We start from the raw sequence: 15,482 nt of genomic DNA, 5'->3' as shown, positions 1-15,482 counted from the left end.
TGCCACGGGCAGGGCTGCCCCCCACCAACTCAGGCCGCCCAGGGCCCATCCAACACCGAGCGTCTCCAGAGATGGGGGCGGCCACGGGCACTGCGCCGTGCGATAGGAAATCGGAAGCCAACAAGGGAATAAAGGCCGAGGGGCCCTTCTCCTCCTTCCCACACACGCAGAAGCTCGGTCACCGCGCTAGAGGCTCCCGAGCCCTCGCACTGCCGGCCCGCCCCGCCGTGGAGCTGGGGGCGCTGCGGTGCTCGCTCGGCGCCGCCGCCGGGAGGGCCATGGCGGAGGGGCTGGGAGCAGGGCGGACCTTCAGCTGCCCCACGCCGCCGCCGCAGACGGGCTGGGAGCGGCTCAGCGAGCTGTGGCGGCGAGAGTGAGGGTCGAGCCGGGCCGGGGCGGCGGGGCCGGGGCGGCGGGCTGAGGGCTGCGAGCGTGCGTTCCGGGTGCGGAGCCCCGCGCCGCCGCTCCGCGGAGCAGAGAGCCGAGGCCCGTCCGGGCCGCGCGGCTCCGCGCTGAGGCACGGCGTTTCCTTGCAGCGAGCTGCAGCGGTACCCGGAGGAGACGGTGAACATCATCAAGTCGGCGTTCACCGGGGGCCTGGTCGGCTGGCTGTACGGCGGCCTGCCCGCCTTCCGCCAGGCGCGGAGGGCCTTCATCGAGGGCAGCCAGGGAGAGGTGTTCCAGAACCGCGCCGATGCGGTGGTACGGGGCCGGGGGGCGAACCGCGGGGAGAGCTGCCTTCGGAACCTCGGTGCTGAGCGGGTGGTGAAGGGGACGATTTCACACAGAGGGTGGTGACACACTGGAACAGGTTGCCCAAGGAGGTTGTGGATGCCCCATCCCTGGAGGCATTCAAGCCCAGGCTGGATGTGGCTCTGGGCAGCCTGGTCTGGTGGTTGGCAATCCTGCACACAGCAGGGGGTTGAACCTCAATGATCACTGTGGTCCTTTTTCAACCCAGGCCGTTCTATGATTCTGTGCGCATGCAGAAGCCCAAATCAGGTGGCGTGGTCCCAGCTAGTTTGCCTCTGCAAAACAGCACTACAAATGGGAGTTAATTCTTGGGGTGCCTGTTGTGGTGTAAACACTGGCTCTCATTCCTCAGGACAGGATCGGCTTTACCCTTAGGGGTGCCATTCCCAGCACCTTGAGTGGGATGGCGCTGAAGGGAGCGGCTCTGCGGTCTGTAACCCTTCTCCTCCTCCCCCCAGCAATCTGCACACCGTGCTGGACTCAGGAGCTTCATCCGCTACGGCTGGCGCTGGAGCTGGAGGGTGGCCACCTTTGTGGCCATATTCAAGTAAGTGTGCTCTTCGTGGTGGCAGTGGGAGAACAGAGGGTCGTGCTTGGACCCAGGCAGTCTGACCGATGAGGTGGAAACGTGAAGAGGATTTCACCTTCTTAAATTAGCCCAGTGCTCAACCTTCTCATGAGCCAACACAAAAATGAAAACCGGAAAAGCTCCACTCACAACATCTGGCCCATTCTGTTTTGGGCCTAAATTGTGTTCTTTCCACCACTTAACAGCTTATTTCTGTTTTTTCTTATTTTGACACATTGTGCATTTTTCTTTGGGAGAAGAAACAGCTTTTGGGAGCTGTTCTGGAACAGCTTTCTGTCCCACACTAATTTTTCTCCTTTTTGTTACGTCTTATCACCCCCACTTTCTGTACAGTGGCATTACTCACAATTCTCCGTCCTTGTCTTCAAGTTCTTGCAAGTGACTCCTTTGTGTGTCCCTGCAAAAGCAATGCACACACAGCATTCCACTTCTTCAGTTTTCTCCCCCAAAAGTGCCCGTGTGTCTCTCACATATGGTGTCAGACTAGGCACGCTATTCCAAATAATGCCTTTACAACTAGGAACATCACCATGCCTGATGTGAAGAGTGGTATGTAGTTCTAGACCTGCACTGACTACACCTGTGTTCCCCTTCTGCTTTTAAGATAGCAGCAGTATTGACTAACACTAACTCCCGGTCAGCTGCTTTTGTATTTCAGCCTTTCTCAATAATATTTTTATTCCTTTCTCTATTTCATCCATGTTTTCTCTCAAGTTTTGGCTCCTTCTGCCACAGTATTTTTTCTTGAGTTTAATTAGCATGCTGTTTGTTTTCTGTTTCAGAACTTTTAAGGCATTAGATTTTTCAGGACTAGTCGTGCAACATCATTGCCATCCACCAGATGTCTCCCATGCAAGCAAATGCATCATCCTTTTTCACTGTTCCTTTGTGAAAGATTTTGAAGGGAGATGCTGCTCAGTGTTACTTGTTTCTGTGTGGCATCATAAAATGTTCCATGCTGGAAGGGCTCCACAAGAATCACTGAGTCCAACTCCTGGTTCCACACGTGACCATCCGAAATCCAAACCCTATGTCTGAGAGCGGTGTCCAAACACTCCCTGAACTCCAGCACTTGGGGCTGGGGCTGTGCCCACTGCCCTAGGCAGCCTGTACCATGCCCACTGCCCTAAATTCTTACTTGAAGGTTTTGTCCTGCAGTTGCATACATGTCAGGTTTTGTGGTTTAAAAACAGGTTGTTAGTTCCGTGTTTTGGAATGTTTGACATTACATTGGTAGAGAGAGAGATGGAGGAGGTGGTGCTCCTAATCCAGCATGGGACCTTCTGCTTCAGGAGCTGGTGGCCCTGGTGACACCTTGAGTATGATTCAGCTCTAGTGGTAGCTGTACGACTGACAGGACCACTGCATTGCTCAATCCCTTTTATTCTTGAATGTAGGATAGATTTAAAAAAAAAAAAAGTCTTTGATTTACAAAAAGGAAAAAAGGCTATCCAAAAGTGGTACTCCCTGACCTCTGGCTGTCCAGCTGCATGCGGTAAAGTTGCAGAAATAAAGCACTTCTGGTTGGCATGTGTGTGCTACGGCCAGGCTGGTAGCAGGACACAGTGGCACCCTGCAGGTGGGCTTAATGAAATCCTACTTCTTTTCAAGCAGTGTCTTTTTCATGTGTAACTGCTGTCTTTATGCCTCACCCTTGCAGCGTGGTGAGCACCGGTCTGTCTGTGTACCGCGATAAAACCACCATCAGTAATTTTGCTTCAGCAGGAGGTAAGACTGGGTAATTTTTATCTGTGTACTTTTTTACTTTTTTCAGTGTCAGTAAGCAGAGGTCATAAATAGAAAATCATAAGCAAAAATCCATATCTTTTGAATATGAGCAGGCCCGTAGCATCATTGCGCCTGGCTTTTGCTGCCTGTTACACTGGCTGTCTTTGGAACTTTGCTCCATGGTGTAGTTGCTGTCTGCCTTTATCTGTAACACATAATCAATGCATTATCTGAAACCAATCGGGAATTCTGTGGTTATTAGTCCGTTCTCAAAATACTTGTTGGAGTTTTTGTGTGAAAATTGCTTGTGTGGCATAAATGCGACACTTAGTGCATGATCAGCCCTCATAACCACCTCCTCAGCAGGGGATCATCTCTTATTTCTGCTCATCACAACAGTTCAATGTTTATAAATGTTTATAAAGTACTGTTTTTGTGGCAAGTTTTGCATGTCCACTTTTGGCAGTAGAGCTCCTGGTAAATATGGTCATTAGGTTTTAGAGGCTTTGTTACCCATACAGCTGGGTATGTGCTTTACTGTTCTTTTCTGCCTTACATGGCAGCAGCTATAATTAGCTGCTGTTGAACAGAAGGGGAAAAAAAGGGGGGGGAGAAAGGGTGACAGAGCCCTGGAGTGCGCTGCCCAGGGACACTGTGGAGTGTCCTTCTCTGGAGATATTCAGGACTGTCTGGACACTTTCCTGTTGTAGGGAATTGCTATAGCAGGAGGTTGGACTGGATGATCTCCAGAGGTCCCTTCCAACCCCTATGGTTCTATGATTCTGTGATTGTGCTCCAATCTGGAAAGAACTGAGTTCCACTTTCATAGTTACTTTTGCATTTTAGCATTTCTTAGGGAGTTGTTCTCAAGAAGAATGAGCTTTGTGTTATGTTTTAGTGCAGAGAGCGCATGGATGAAAGCAGGGGAAAAGCATTGCTACAGTAAGTCAGGCTGCTGTGACTACGTGGTGGGACTGTGCCTGCTGGCCACAGTGCTTGGTTTCTGCTCTGTTAAAAACAAAAGTCAGCTAACAGAGAGGAGAAGTGTGGCAGAGCAGATCCCTTGGCAAGCCTGCGATGGCTGGTGAGGGGCCGATTTGTGGTTTCAGCCAGTTTGTGTTTTTCAGCCTTCACAGGAGCTCTCTTCAGAATGCACTTGGGCCTGCCTGGGCTGGCAGGCGGCTTCCTGTTCGGAACAGCCTTTGGGTAAGTTGTGACTGGTGGCAACCAGAGACTGAGTCACAGTTACTTTTTGATGGTCTGTGTTAGATGGTGGCCCCCCACACCAAGCCCTGAGTCACAGGTGGGACTGCAGATGTTTTCCTTTCTCTCTTGCCCTGAGGGGTTTTCTTTATTTTTCTTGGGACCTTGTGATGATAGGTTTTTCTTCCAGGCCTTTAACTGTTTTTTTCTTTTTCTTTTCTTGATTTATATTTTGCTCTTTCCTTTGTGATAAGAACTTAGAGCTCTCTCACTGTTTGCATAGCAGAGGAGGCACTAACTGCTGTTAAATAGGAAACCATGAGGTGGGTCACAGACATGTTTTCTTGGTATGGCCATTAATAAGCCCCATTGGTTGCGCACAGAACAGTTTAATGTCTCTTTAAGTAACTGTGGTGGTTGGGGTTAAAGACAGGAGTGTAGGAGATAAAGCTTTAGGGCTCCTCGTCCAGCAGCTCAGAACCCAGAGCTGAATGCACAAGGGCTGTTGGATGGCTCAAAATGAGACCTTTATAAAACAGGTTCCATCAAAGTCAAGATGTGGAGTGGCATCCATTAGGAAATGCTGAGGAAGAGGCTGTGTGGTAGGGCTGCACAATCCAAAACTATAAGATGTCACGTTGCTGTGGAGGGGACTCAAGCTCCCTGAGGGTGGAGGGGACCCATAGTTCTCTCGGATTCTGTCCATTTAGGCAGTGATCTCTTAACTCAGGCAAAAGTTAAGAGAAGGTGGGTTTTTCAGGCTGAGCTGGCACATTAATGGTTGTTGGTGCACAGTAAGTCCTGTCACCCCCTTGATTTATGTGTGCCTGCTCATGAATAACTTCCAAATACATTTTCAGGGGGCTACAGTGAGTCACAGCTGATGACTGACGTTAGCACGAGAGTGCCTTAGTCTGCTGTCATTTCAGTACTGGGCAATGTTGTGCTCCAGTGATCTGGTGGCTGGCCCCCGCATGCTCCTTTCACTGTTGCCAGTAAGTTATTACTACTGAATGTCCTCTGGGTAACTTGTGACTTCTCTTCTACTTTTTCTAGGATCCCTGCAGGGGGTCTCCTAATGATTGCACAGAAATTTGCTGGTGAGACTCTGCAGGAGAAGCGAAATCGTGAGCGCAGGGAGCAGTATGAACAGAAATTAGCAGAGTGGTAAGAGACAGAGCTGCCTATTCAAGTCTTTGACTAGAAGTGTGTCCAGGTCTCTGTGGCTCAAATGTTTAGAGAAGCCATGCCATACCATGTTTTTGGTGTGTTCCACATATCTATCTACGAACTGCAGATATAGTCGTCTGGGGATAGAGGGCTGTGAGGCTGGCTGCATGACTTACTGAAACTCGCAAGGAGTGCCTGTTCTAGAAGAAATTCTAGAAGAAATTCTTGCAGTGATATCTTTGTAAGAAATACACTGACACAAGGTTTCTTTGCACTCTCTTTTCCCTTGTCAGGCAATCCAGGCTTAGTGTGACTGAAGACTTGGGCAAAAAGGAAAGCGATGCCCGGAAACAATCACAGACAGAAAATAACAGGAGAATCTAGGAGCTCCTGAGTCTTCCTCAGATCTCTGTCGTAAGCAGCTATAATTTCTACTTATAAAAGTCTTTGTCCGAAGAGATAACAAAGTCTTCTGTGAATGCTGTTGTATCATTTGCACTTCTGAAAAACCAGTTTGCTGAAAATGTTTTTTTGTGGATGCATATCACTTCTCAAGAGCTTGGAAGGGCCAAACGTGTTCCACTACAGAAGGTGGATGCGTAGGCTCTCCAGGCTAGCAAGTGTCAGCTAGGTTTGGTTGAGGATGAGGGCAGCCACAGAGCCTCTGCTAGAACCCATTTGCTGCTGGAAATGTCCAAGCTGTTGGTGATGTAGAAATACCAAAAGTGGAGGAGCTTGCTATTGCTAAAGGGAGCCTGATTCTGAAAGCTAATTTTATTCTGGTGAAAGCTGCACTTCAGACAGTGCCTGAAGCCCCTGCTGTGAAGCACAATATAGGCTGCACCAGTGCGAGTGTTCCTCTTCTTGCCACCCCTCTCCCACACCTTGACTTTGCCTGGCTGGGACCAGTTTGGTTTTGCTGATAGTGGTTTATTCATGCTTTTTGCAGAAAAACACATATGTCTCTTACAGTGCTTAGAGTATTTCACAATCAGTTTTGAGGAAGGGTGGAGGATATTGGAGTGGCATGGAAATACCCTGTAGAAGACATGTTTTGGGTTCTTCAATAGAAGTGTGGCTGAGGGGTCCATGGAAAGGATGACCTTTTCTGATGGTAATGGTGGAAGCATTGGCACAGTGGACAAATTTAAAGGCAATAAAAAGTGCTCAGATTTCACATGAAGGTTGAAAATTAGAGGATTACCTCGGGGGGGGAAATGCAGTTCATGACATTCAATAAAGCCATCTGGCAGTGGTGATTGTGTCCATAATCTCTTTATGCTTAAGTGGTATGGTGCTTGCATTAGGGAAACATACTTGAGCAGTGTCCCGTGAGAAGAGTTCTATCCAAGATCCCCCCAGGAAGCATGAAGTCTGGTGGCAGTGTCAGACTTCTCCCCAGGCAGTAACAGGAACCTCTGATTATTATTTTCTAGCAGAGGTCAACCGTTAAGTTGTAGCTGCTACCTGTGAGTAGGGCTGAGGATAATTTAATAATGGCCTGTACCTGAGGGCAGGTGGTGACCTGTTGCCATTTCTCTCAGAGCAGAAGGTCAGACTAATGGTCCCTTTTCTTTGCTGGGGTTTTTGTCTTATTAAAAAGAATTGTATCCAGGCAGGGGGTTAAGGTCCCATAGGAAAAGAGTAGGCAGTCTATTCTGCGCGAGTGCTTTCCTCTGCTATGGCTAATTAGTGTTGAATGAAATATGAGCAGCTCATTGCACAGAGCATATTCCACCCACCCAAAGGAAATTTTTTGGCACAGTTTGCTTCCAAGAAGGTGTTGTTTTATAACTTCTGAAACGAACGTTTTATTTTTCAAACACCTCAGTGTAGTTCATCTATCCATGGAAGGAATGCCTGTATTTTAGAGTTTTCATCACTCAGCTTTGATTTTCCCCTGTGTGAAGTGAAGAACTATGGATAGGTCACTCCCTCTTCCATGTTTAAAGAGTGTACAGTGGTGGCACTGGTATGATTAACCTCTGCCCTCTCAGAAAACAGAAGGCCTTTCCACATCACATTTTTGCCACTACAGTTATACAGAAATGTTTTATATTTTTTGTGTGTGCTTGTGTGCATGACACTTAGCTGTGTCATTGCTCAGCTCTTCTCTCTGCCTCTTTCAGTGGGTATTTGATGTGGTGGCGGAAGAACACCAGTTTTCTTGTGTCTGTGACCACTGATGCAGGGATATTGCTCCTTGGGAAATTAGGCAGAGCTAAGATATAGCAGACCTGTATTCTTTTTCTTCTCCATCTAAGGAAGGAAGGAGCACTTGATGCCCTTATGTAGCACCTTAGCAAGGGGAAGCACAAACTTCCATCTACATTCAACTCAAGATTAACAGCCATTTTTCACTGTTTCTTGCTGAAGTTAGTTCCTCATTCCTGTACTTCCCAGCACGTACAAGACATCTTTTATTTCTGAGGAAACTAAACGGATTGTACAATATAACTTTTAATACAATTAAAGGAGAAACCCCAGCACATGTTATATACAAAATACCTGCGATAAACAGCAGCTCACCTGGTAGAAAGACCCAGATATTAAGCTGAAAAGGTCTCATGGAAACCATTTGTGTGCAATTCACCGAATACAGCATAAAGCAATTGAAAACATGATTCATAATATAAGTGCTTAAGAAAGAAAATAAACCAAGCAGCCTGCCTGTTGAGTATAAAAGCAAACTGATGCTAGGCATATTTGTCAGTGGAGGTTTTGGTTTCCTTTTTAAGGAGTTACTTAAAGTGTTGTGGGAGTCTGGTGTGACACAGAAAGGTTTGGCACTGTGCAAAAGACAAACCCTTCTGCAGAGTGCTGTGCAATCAGTCATCAGTTGGGAGCAGAAGTAGAACATGGGATATTCAGAGGGAAGCCTCTGTTCAGGTGCAGCTGCCAGAGCTTCAGTGTGGTCGGCAAAGTGAAAACATAGAAAATGATTCCAGTGAAAAAGAGGGCGTTCAGCCTGCAAGAAGCTACTAGTTCTAGAATAAGCACATGCAGACGGAAGGAAAAGGAAATATGAATGCTATGAGACCACATTTCATTGGCAGCCCTTCCTTGACCAGTGACAAGGTCAGGTTGCCTTTTAGTAGTACTGCTTCCTATGCCACCTCTGTCCCACTTGCAAACGGAATGCACATGTGCAGATAACTTTGGCTCCTTGTCACCCACTGAGGGCTTGGTGGCAAGTTTTGTCTCCTTTTCTCTGTTTTTGACCCCTCAGTAGGAATGTTCTAAAGTTTCCGTTTTGTCTTATAAAAAGGGATAGTGGTAAAAATGCTGATGGGGCAGCAGGTTTCTGCAGAAGTAGAAAGAGAGCAGTGTCTTATTTTTCACTAGTGACTTGCTCTTATCCCTTAGACTCTCACTGCTCAGTGCTCTGTAAACCGCTTTTAGCGCTTTTGTTCCCTCCAGCATTTTTTTCTTCCAATACATACCTACTAGAAAACATTTCTGTGTTGTGTCCTTGCAAGATAAACAGCTCAAGCAACAAAATACCCCGCAAAGATGGTGGCATGATACTTTCAGACTTTGGCATACCCTGCTAACTACGCACATGGATGAAGCAATAAGGTAATGGGTACAACTTGCAGTAGGACAGAACAAAAAGGAAAAACAAAACAAGCCCACTATATTCAGAGCAGGGTTAAGTCAGTATGCATAGATGCTTAGGAAACTTGGTGGTGCTTGGGATTTTTTTCCACTCTTTTCCCCTCAAAATGAGAAACCGCATTTTCCTACACAGTAGGCAAGAATATCACCCAAGTTAGATGAGTCTTATCCAGCGCTAGCATCCTGGCTGAGAAGAGAGAATGCTGACAGAAGGCAGCAGCATTCAAAGCAAAGTAAATCCCTGTGTCACCATGAGAGACTCCCCCCAAAAATGGAGAACCTACTCTAACAAGTATTCCTAGGCAAACGTACAAACAAAGGATTTAGGAAGCAAGGCCCTGACTTAAATTTCATTACTGTTGGTACACGCAAGTTAACCGCTCTTTGTTACAGAAATTTAAATGGGGCTTTATGACAAGCACGAGTAGGAAGAAATGCTTATATAGCTTGTGTATGTGCGTGCACATGCATGTGCACACACCCACTTGTTCACAAGCACCACCACAATTAGCAGGCTGGCCTGTGTGAGGTATGCCCCTGTGTCTGAGAGGTGCAATGGAGGAACTGTGTCTGGGTACCCAGGTTGGCAAGGCCATCCTTTCAAGAGAGAAAAGGTTATGAGAACTTCTGCCACTGCTGTACATAAGCAGTATTTGCTGTCAGTATATGTCGTTCCCTACAAAGTCTCAGTGAAAACAAGCAGGAGGCGTGTATTATTTCCACCTGGAGGCACTTTTTCCTGAGGTGTGTGCATTACTGCCTCTTTAGGGGAGAAGAGATATCACATCACCTATCTGTAACCATCAAGCCTAAGTCCAAACTTGGCTCACACTGAACAGCACTGGCAGATACCGATATGAGGCTGAATGTAAAAGTAGTTTTGGCTGCTTCAAGTTGCACCATGGAGGCATTGACTCCACATATGTTGGGGTCTGGGGGCAGTTGTGCATTGCTAGAGGGGTGGGTGGACACGGGCTACCTGCCAGGTCTCTGTAGGGCCCCTGATTCCCGTAGAGACAGCATCAGAGTATCCCGAGCACTTGAGCTGGCATGCTGGAGGAGCACAACGCTGAAGATGTTCTTCTAACCTGCTGTAGGAACACGGAGGGTCCTCCGAGTTGGAATTCCAGCAAATCCTTTGTATCAAGACCACCTCATAGCTTCTGTGGCATAGACGGGTATTCATATTCATTCACACAAGATTATGTTGTCAGTCTTCTTGAGAAGATTTTTCTACTGCTCTCATCCCCTTTCAGAGAGCCTAAGGGTCAACGCCAATAAGCATTGCTGTAGAGAACAGTGGGGACTGCAGTGCAGAATACACAGGATAGGAAACCTGAGGGAGACAGAAAAAGAGACTTTGCTGATTTTTTTCCCTTTCGTAATTCTAAATCTAAGTCAGAATGTGGCAGATCCGAGACAAGCACGGATCACCTGCAATAGTCCACAAGAGGGCTCCTATTATGGTAAAAATGGCTGTGCAGAGGTACTTCAAGGCATGCACTGCAGTGAGCTACTGGCTCAGCACTTGCTTAGTGTGAAAACCTTTGGACCATACAGAGGTGCCATCCCCCTGTGAAGAGAGGATGACTAATGAATGTACTGTCTTACTTAAGCAGCAATAGGACATGGCTCAGTGCATCATAAAGTTACAAGATCACAGACTGCCACTAAGCAAGCAGTACATTGTCCTACTGTACAGCTTTCAGCCCTATGCACAAACAGCAGCTGTTCCAGGCACTGGAGTTTGGAAATACCAACTGCTTACAAAAAAAAAAAAAAAAAGCCTGGAAAACTTTAACAAAAAAAGAGGAATGTGGCAGAATGGATTTATCCAGTAGGTGAACTCCCACCAGTGAACAGTACTCACAAAAGCCCCCGGAATTCATGCTAACCAAGGTTTTAGTATCTGTTCCAGATAGGGCCTTCCCCAGAGGAAAATATGAGTGGGTGGTCAAGTTTGGAAATGAGAAAAGTGGCTTGAATGATAGTTTCCCCTTCTTTCCGCCTCAAAAATTCTAAACCTTCAGATTTCTGCAACGCAGCTTGAAAAAATTTCATGACTTTTAGGACTATGTAACTTATTCTGTGCTATCACGCTAGCAGTTCAGCATGCTCTGGTAAGACCAGGAAAATACAGACACCTGGATGGATAATGAGACAAGAAATAACTGTTAGCTGTTAATCTTTCCTTAAGTCTCCTGACTTGGAAAGCCTCCTGTCTTTGGAGGACACAGCTCCGAACATTTCAGCTTTCAAGCTAAAATGCATATCATGCTTCAAAGTCATAAACTCTTGAGAAGCCAGACCCTTTCCCAGCCATTCCTACACCATCCTTTCCAACACCTCATATCAAGAGTAACTTTTTAAAATGCAGGTGTTTCCTGCACAGGACTTAAAGAAGAAATTTTTTCTTCTACCCATTCCTCCAGGTGCTGAAGGGAATGGAGACAGGTCAGAAGTGGGCTGGTATTGGTAATCTTGTTGGGAAAGGCAGAGTTGTTACCATTTGGTTCACTTCTTCACCAATTATTGGGTCAATCCTTCATTTATATGATTGCAGATGTTCCCATGTTTATGCATCAGATAAGGCACATGGCTTGCAGGCCTTCAGTCAGAAGCAGCCTCTAGGAGATGAGGCCACATGTGAGACTAGTTGGCGATGAGTTACTTGCAGATGAGTCCAGTAGGACAGAAACTAAAAGAAGGCCCAGTTCGTACTGGAAAGCCTATAAAATGAGGGGCTCTTTAAGTGGCAGGGGATGTCACTGCAGATCCCAGTAGATGGATATCCTTGCTCCAACTCACCCTTCAGATATTAGCCTGTGTCCTTATATAGTTTCAGAGGAGTCAAATCTGTTAAATGTTCATTTCCTTTCTTCTCACCCCCTTCACTCCCACCTGGTCACTAGAAATGACTTAATTACAGAAGTAAATGCCATAAAAACTTGTGTACAATCTGCACAGGGTCCATTCAATGGAGAAAAGGCCATAGAAGCCTGGGAAATTAGGTCCTGTAACATATTTCACTGGATTAATTTCTAGAAATTTAAAATAACCTTAAGAAAGCAATGCCCCACAAGCAATACAAACCTCATCCCATGCCTGGGAAATATCAAGGGCCTGAGTTGGTGTAATGCTATAATGTGATGGAAAGCACAACAATGATAGTGGAACAGCAAAATCCTAGGCTGCAGCAAGTAGTGAGGATATGCTCTGTGCAGCAGCAATGGATGCATAAGCAAAGGAAAAAAAAAAATCTGATTCCCCTTGGAAGGCCTCAGGCAGGCAGGGATCTCTTAATCCCTTAAATGAGGTCTGGGAGGGAATGGATCCTGGCTCCACCCCTTCCAGTCACTCAGGTGCATTGCTTGCACCTGAGCTCCCCTGGGTTGGCCCTGCCTTCCCACCAGGTACTCAACCACTGCTTCAGGCTGTGACTCAGCATTTCCACTACAGTTGGCAATAGAGCCCTACTGCTTCTATGCTAAGGGATGGTGCATACTCCTATCAAAAGCCATACATGATTTTGAGAGCTAGCATTGCACTAGAATCTGAGCTCAGAGGCTATTTTGCCAAGAGAGGTGTGGTGCAATAAAGTACCTGCAAAAGTGATCTGGTCATAGGGATGACATTTCACATGTCACTTTACAGCTGTGGGGTGAGTTCATAATTTCTTTTACATCTTCTGCTGAAGCTTGATTCTTAGAACAGTGGGAACAGGCTGAAAGAGAAGATCCCTCGTTAGTACTTGGAGCTCCAGAATATCTGAAAGTGCTTGATTCAAATGCCTTCTTCAACAAAATAAATCATAACTGAGAGTGAGAAGAGTAGAGAGAAGAAAATCTCAGACAGGAAAGAAAAAAGTCTTTTAGATCTAGTTACTTCTATTTTTCCTTGGTGAGACTCATCCCTGTAGTATATCTGAACATGACTAGCCCGTAGCCATAGTCTGACCTGGTCCATCTTACACAGACGTTATCTGTGTAGTGTCATATGGATAAAACTGTACTCATTAGCAGGGAGTTAGAACTTCAACCTGACACAAAGACAAGCGACCAACCACATGCTGAGATAAAGTCAGCAGGGAAATAATGGTAGAAGTTACCTGTCACTACATGCAGCTTACCAACTGAGTGCCAACAGTGCTGTTAGCATAAGGAACCAACAAACCAACCCTCTGAGGTCTCTGAGAAACATCTGCATCTCAGCATCTAAGATTGGCTTTTGTTTTTATAATTCAAGCTGGATCCCTGTCCTACTTCAGTAAATTGTAATTGCACAGACTATTAAACACTGTGATTTTGGTTAAATTAATTGGAAGGATGAAAAAAATGCCCAGAGAGTTTTCATTCTTAAATTACTATGAAGACAAGCTGGTTAGGCTGTGAGCTCCTCAAATTTGGGAATGTGAACCTCAACAAAGCACCTACTTGTTTTGGTCACCACAACAATCACACATCTGAGAACCCTTATTTCCGTTTTGCTCTATCTTTTCTATTTCCTCCCACACTTCAGCTACTTGAAGCATGGCTTTTTGAGCTCAGAAATGACTGAGCTTGGTCCAGCTTTCCCTATGCAAGAGCAACAGAAATACTTTCAGACGTATTCTGAGTTCCCGCAGTATCTCTTGAGTGGTGATCTGCAGCAACACCAGCAGGCAGCACGTGAAAGACAGGCATTTCCCTTCCCAGGCAGGTGGTAACACACAGCAGCACCAAAGCGTACAAACTGGGAAGTTGGTTTGAAATGCCAGCTTCGGTTCCTTACAGCTTACATCCAGTCTGCAAAGTGACTGTACAAAGCAGCACCACCTGACTCAGCAGATCCACTCCATGTGCATATTAGGAAAATGGGACTCAAAGGGAAATTCCCTTTTATGCAGCTAAGCCCATTGCTGGTGCAGGTGATCCCATTCTACCACACTGGCATGCTTTTTACATCTTAAGAGCAATCTGGTATCAATAGAAAAGGTATCTGAGAATGCTCCAGAATCTTACTCCTCTAATGCTAGGGAACCTTTTAGTTTCCAAGCCTGCATTCATTTAGAGAAAGATCTTTGAGTTACACTTGTCTTTTTCCCATAAATTAGAAGCTCATTACCCATGCAGCTAACAGCACAGGCTGCTTGGTCATGACATTCATATTTTCAAACAGGTTACTATTCTCCCATCAGCACAGCTCTAAGGTACAACAGGGAATAGCCAGCACTAGTGTCACAGAGGAACGTGAGTGGAAAATGAAGAAATGCACAGGTGTTGCTAAGGGTCTCTGCCTTCCCCAGGTGCTTCCTTTCTTGGTGATAAAGCACAGAGGGGTAATCAGCCCAGCCTAATGCAGTGGTCACATAGTTTTTTCAAAAGGCTGTGGTTGGTTAGGAGGGGAAGAAACACACTAATGCTACCTCCTTATTCTGACTTGCAAGTGACCTTGCTCAGAATTGAAATACAGGTAACAGGAGATATGAGGATGATGAGCTCACAAGTGTTCTTGAGTGAGCCAAGTCCCTACTGCCTAACAAATGAACCTGCTTCCAACGGGGGATACCACTGTGACCATGATGAGCTAATATGCTCAGCCTGGTGGCTTTTGGTCTAAGTGTGCTGAACACAGAGAACTCTCAGTTTGTCTTCAGCCTTCACTTCTCCAGCAACCTGACAGACCTTGATTGGGTGATATTTATAACATGTTGCAAGGCCTGTTGTCTTTCTGTAGCGCTGCTTTACCACGCTACCAACAGGGTGCAGAGAGGACATAAATTGCTGTTGACTTTCAGTACAGGCTGAAGCCTTTGTAAATCCATTAGATTTAGATGCCCACATCTTCGGGGGCTTTCTTGTTGGCCAGCTTAGACACGAGTAGAAGCAGCAGCTACCTGATGAGATCTAGTGAGTTGCCACCTAACCTGAGGTCCTCTTTACAATCACAAAACTTGTTGACATGTCTGAATTACTAAGACTTCATAGCACTGGACACTTTTGCTCATTTGGGACCAAAGACAAATACATGTATCCTGATGACTGAGATTTTTCTAAAAGTTCTCAAATTGCAGTGCTCAAGTCTATTCTGTAGCCCTAACACTATACATTCTTGTAATATTGGCTCTGTGACTTTTCTGAGAGGTTGTCCAAGTAGGGTGTATAGACAGATCTCATTTTGAAGCTGTTAGTGCTCAGCTGTGTTGATGATGTTCACAAAGATTCTTGACATCTTCAAGCATCCTAATGCATAAAAATGGACCTCTCAACCTTTCTGAATACAACTCCGTTCTTTGGAAATAGTCTGACCTTCTTTCAAAACTCCTAAGACAATTAGAGTCTCAACCTGGAACCCTAGTGCTGTGTGCACACAAAATAGAGGAAAGTCCTGAGCCAGACTTAGATTTTGTGACAGTAGATGCTGCATGAAAAAAAAAAAAGGA

General features: G+C 46.0%; 2 protein-coding genes across 5 annotated transcripts in view; one reads left to right on the top strand and one right to left on the bottom strand.

Annotated features, from left to right (window-relative positions):
* The first annotated feature begins 158 nt into the window (after nt 1–158).
* Nucleotides 159–14,835, top strand: TIMMDC1 (translocase of inner mitochondrial membrane domain containing 1). 2 transcript variants are annotated; one of them, XM_090120779.1, is made up of 7 exons: nt 159–373; nt 537–702; nt 1,212–1,300; nt 3,003–3,070; nt 4,198–4,276; nt 5,330–5,440; nt 13,580–14,835. In XM_090120779.1, the coding sequence occupies exons 1-7, from the start codon at nt 279–281 to the stop codon at nt 13,764–13,766; spliced, it is 795 nt and encodes a 264-aa protein (XP_089976905.1). In that variant the 5' UTR covers nt 159–278; the 3' UTR covers nt 13,767–14,835. The 2 variants fall into 2 exon arrangements, with proteins under 2 accessions (XP_089976905.1, XP_031468572.2); XM_031612712.2 differs by lacking the exon at nt 13,580–14,835 and adding an exon at nt 5,737–5,969 and having other exon boundaries at nt 176–373.
* LOC116242113 (T-lymphocyte activation antigen CD80) overlaps nt 10,286–15,482 on the bottom strand; it is a 19,703-nt gene continuing 14,506 nt past the window's right edge. The window contains exons 5-6 of one of the 3 annotated variants that reach the window (XM_031612710.2): nt 12,665–12,785; nt 10,286–10,397 (exon numbers count right to left, since the gene is read on the bottom strand). In XM_031612710.2, coding sequence (XP_031468570.2) covers nt 12,682–12,785 — 104 coding nt within the window. In that variant the 3' untranslated portion in view covers nt 10,286–10,397; nt 12,665–12,681. Of the gene's footprint in view, nt 10,398–10,571; nt 10,635–12,664; nt 12,786–14,895; nt 15,461–15,482 lie in introns of those variants that run through there. The other 2 variants (XM_090120787.1, XM_031612711.2) reach the window with 2 other exon arrangements.

The sequence above is a fragment of the Phasianus colchicus genome, chromosome 1 (genome assembly GCF_987193195.1).
Source record: "Phasianus colchicus chromosome 1, bPhaCol1.hap1.1, whole genome shotgun sequence".
NCBI classification, from domain to species: Eukaryota; Metazoa; Chordata; class Aves; order Galliformes; family Phasianidae; genus Phasianus; species Phasianus colchicus.
The sequence above is the reverse complement of the archived record's forward strand: the minus strand, read 5'-3'. Positions and strand labels throughout refer to the sequence as shown.

Excerpts from the sequence above, each read along its gene's own strand:
- TIMMDC1 (XM_090120779.1), top strand. The coding sequence starts at position 279 with ATGGCGGAGGGGCTGGGAGCAGGGCGGACCTTCAGCTGCCCCACGCCG. Across the intron at positions 1,301-3,002 it reads ACCTTTGTGGCCATATTCAA|CGTGGTGAGCACCGGTCTGT; the intron begins GTAAGTGTGCTC and ends TCACCCTTGCAG. Across the intron at positions 3,071-4,197 it reads TAATTTTGCTTCAGCAGGAG|CCTTCACAGGAGCTCTCTTC; the intron begins GTAAGACTGGGT and ends TGTGTTTTTCAG.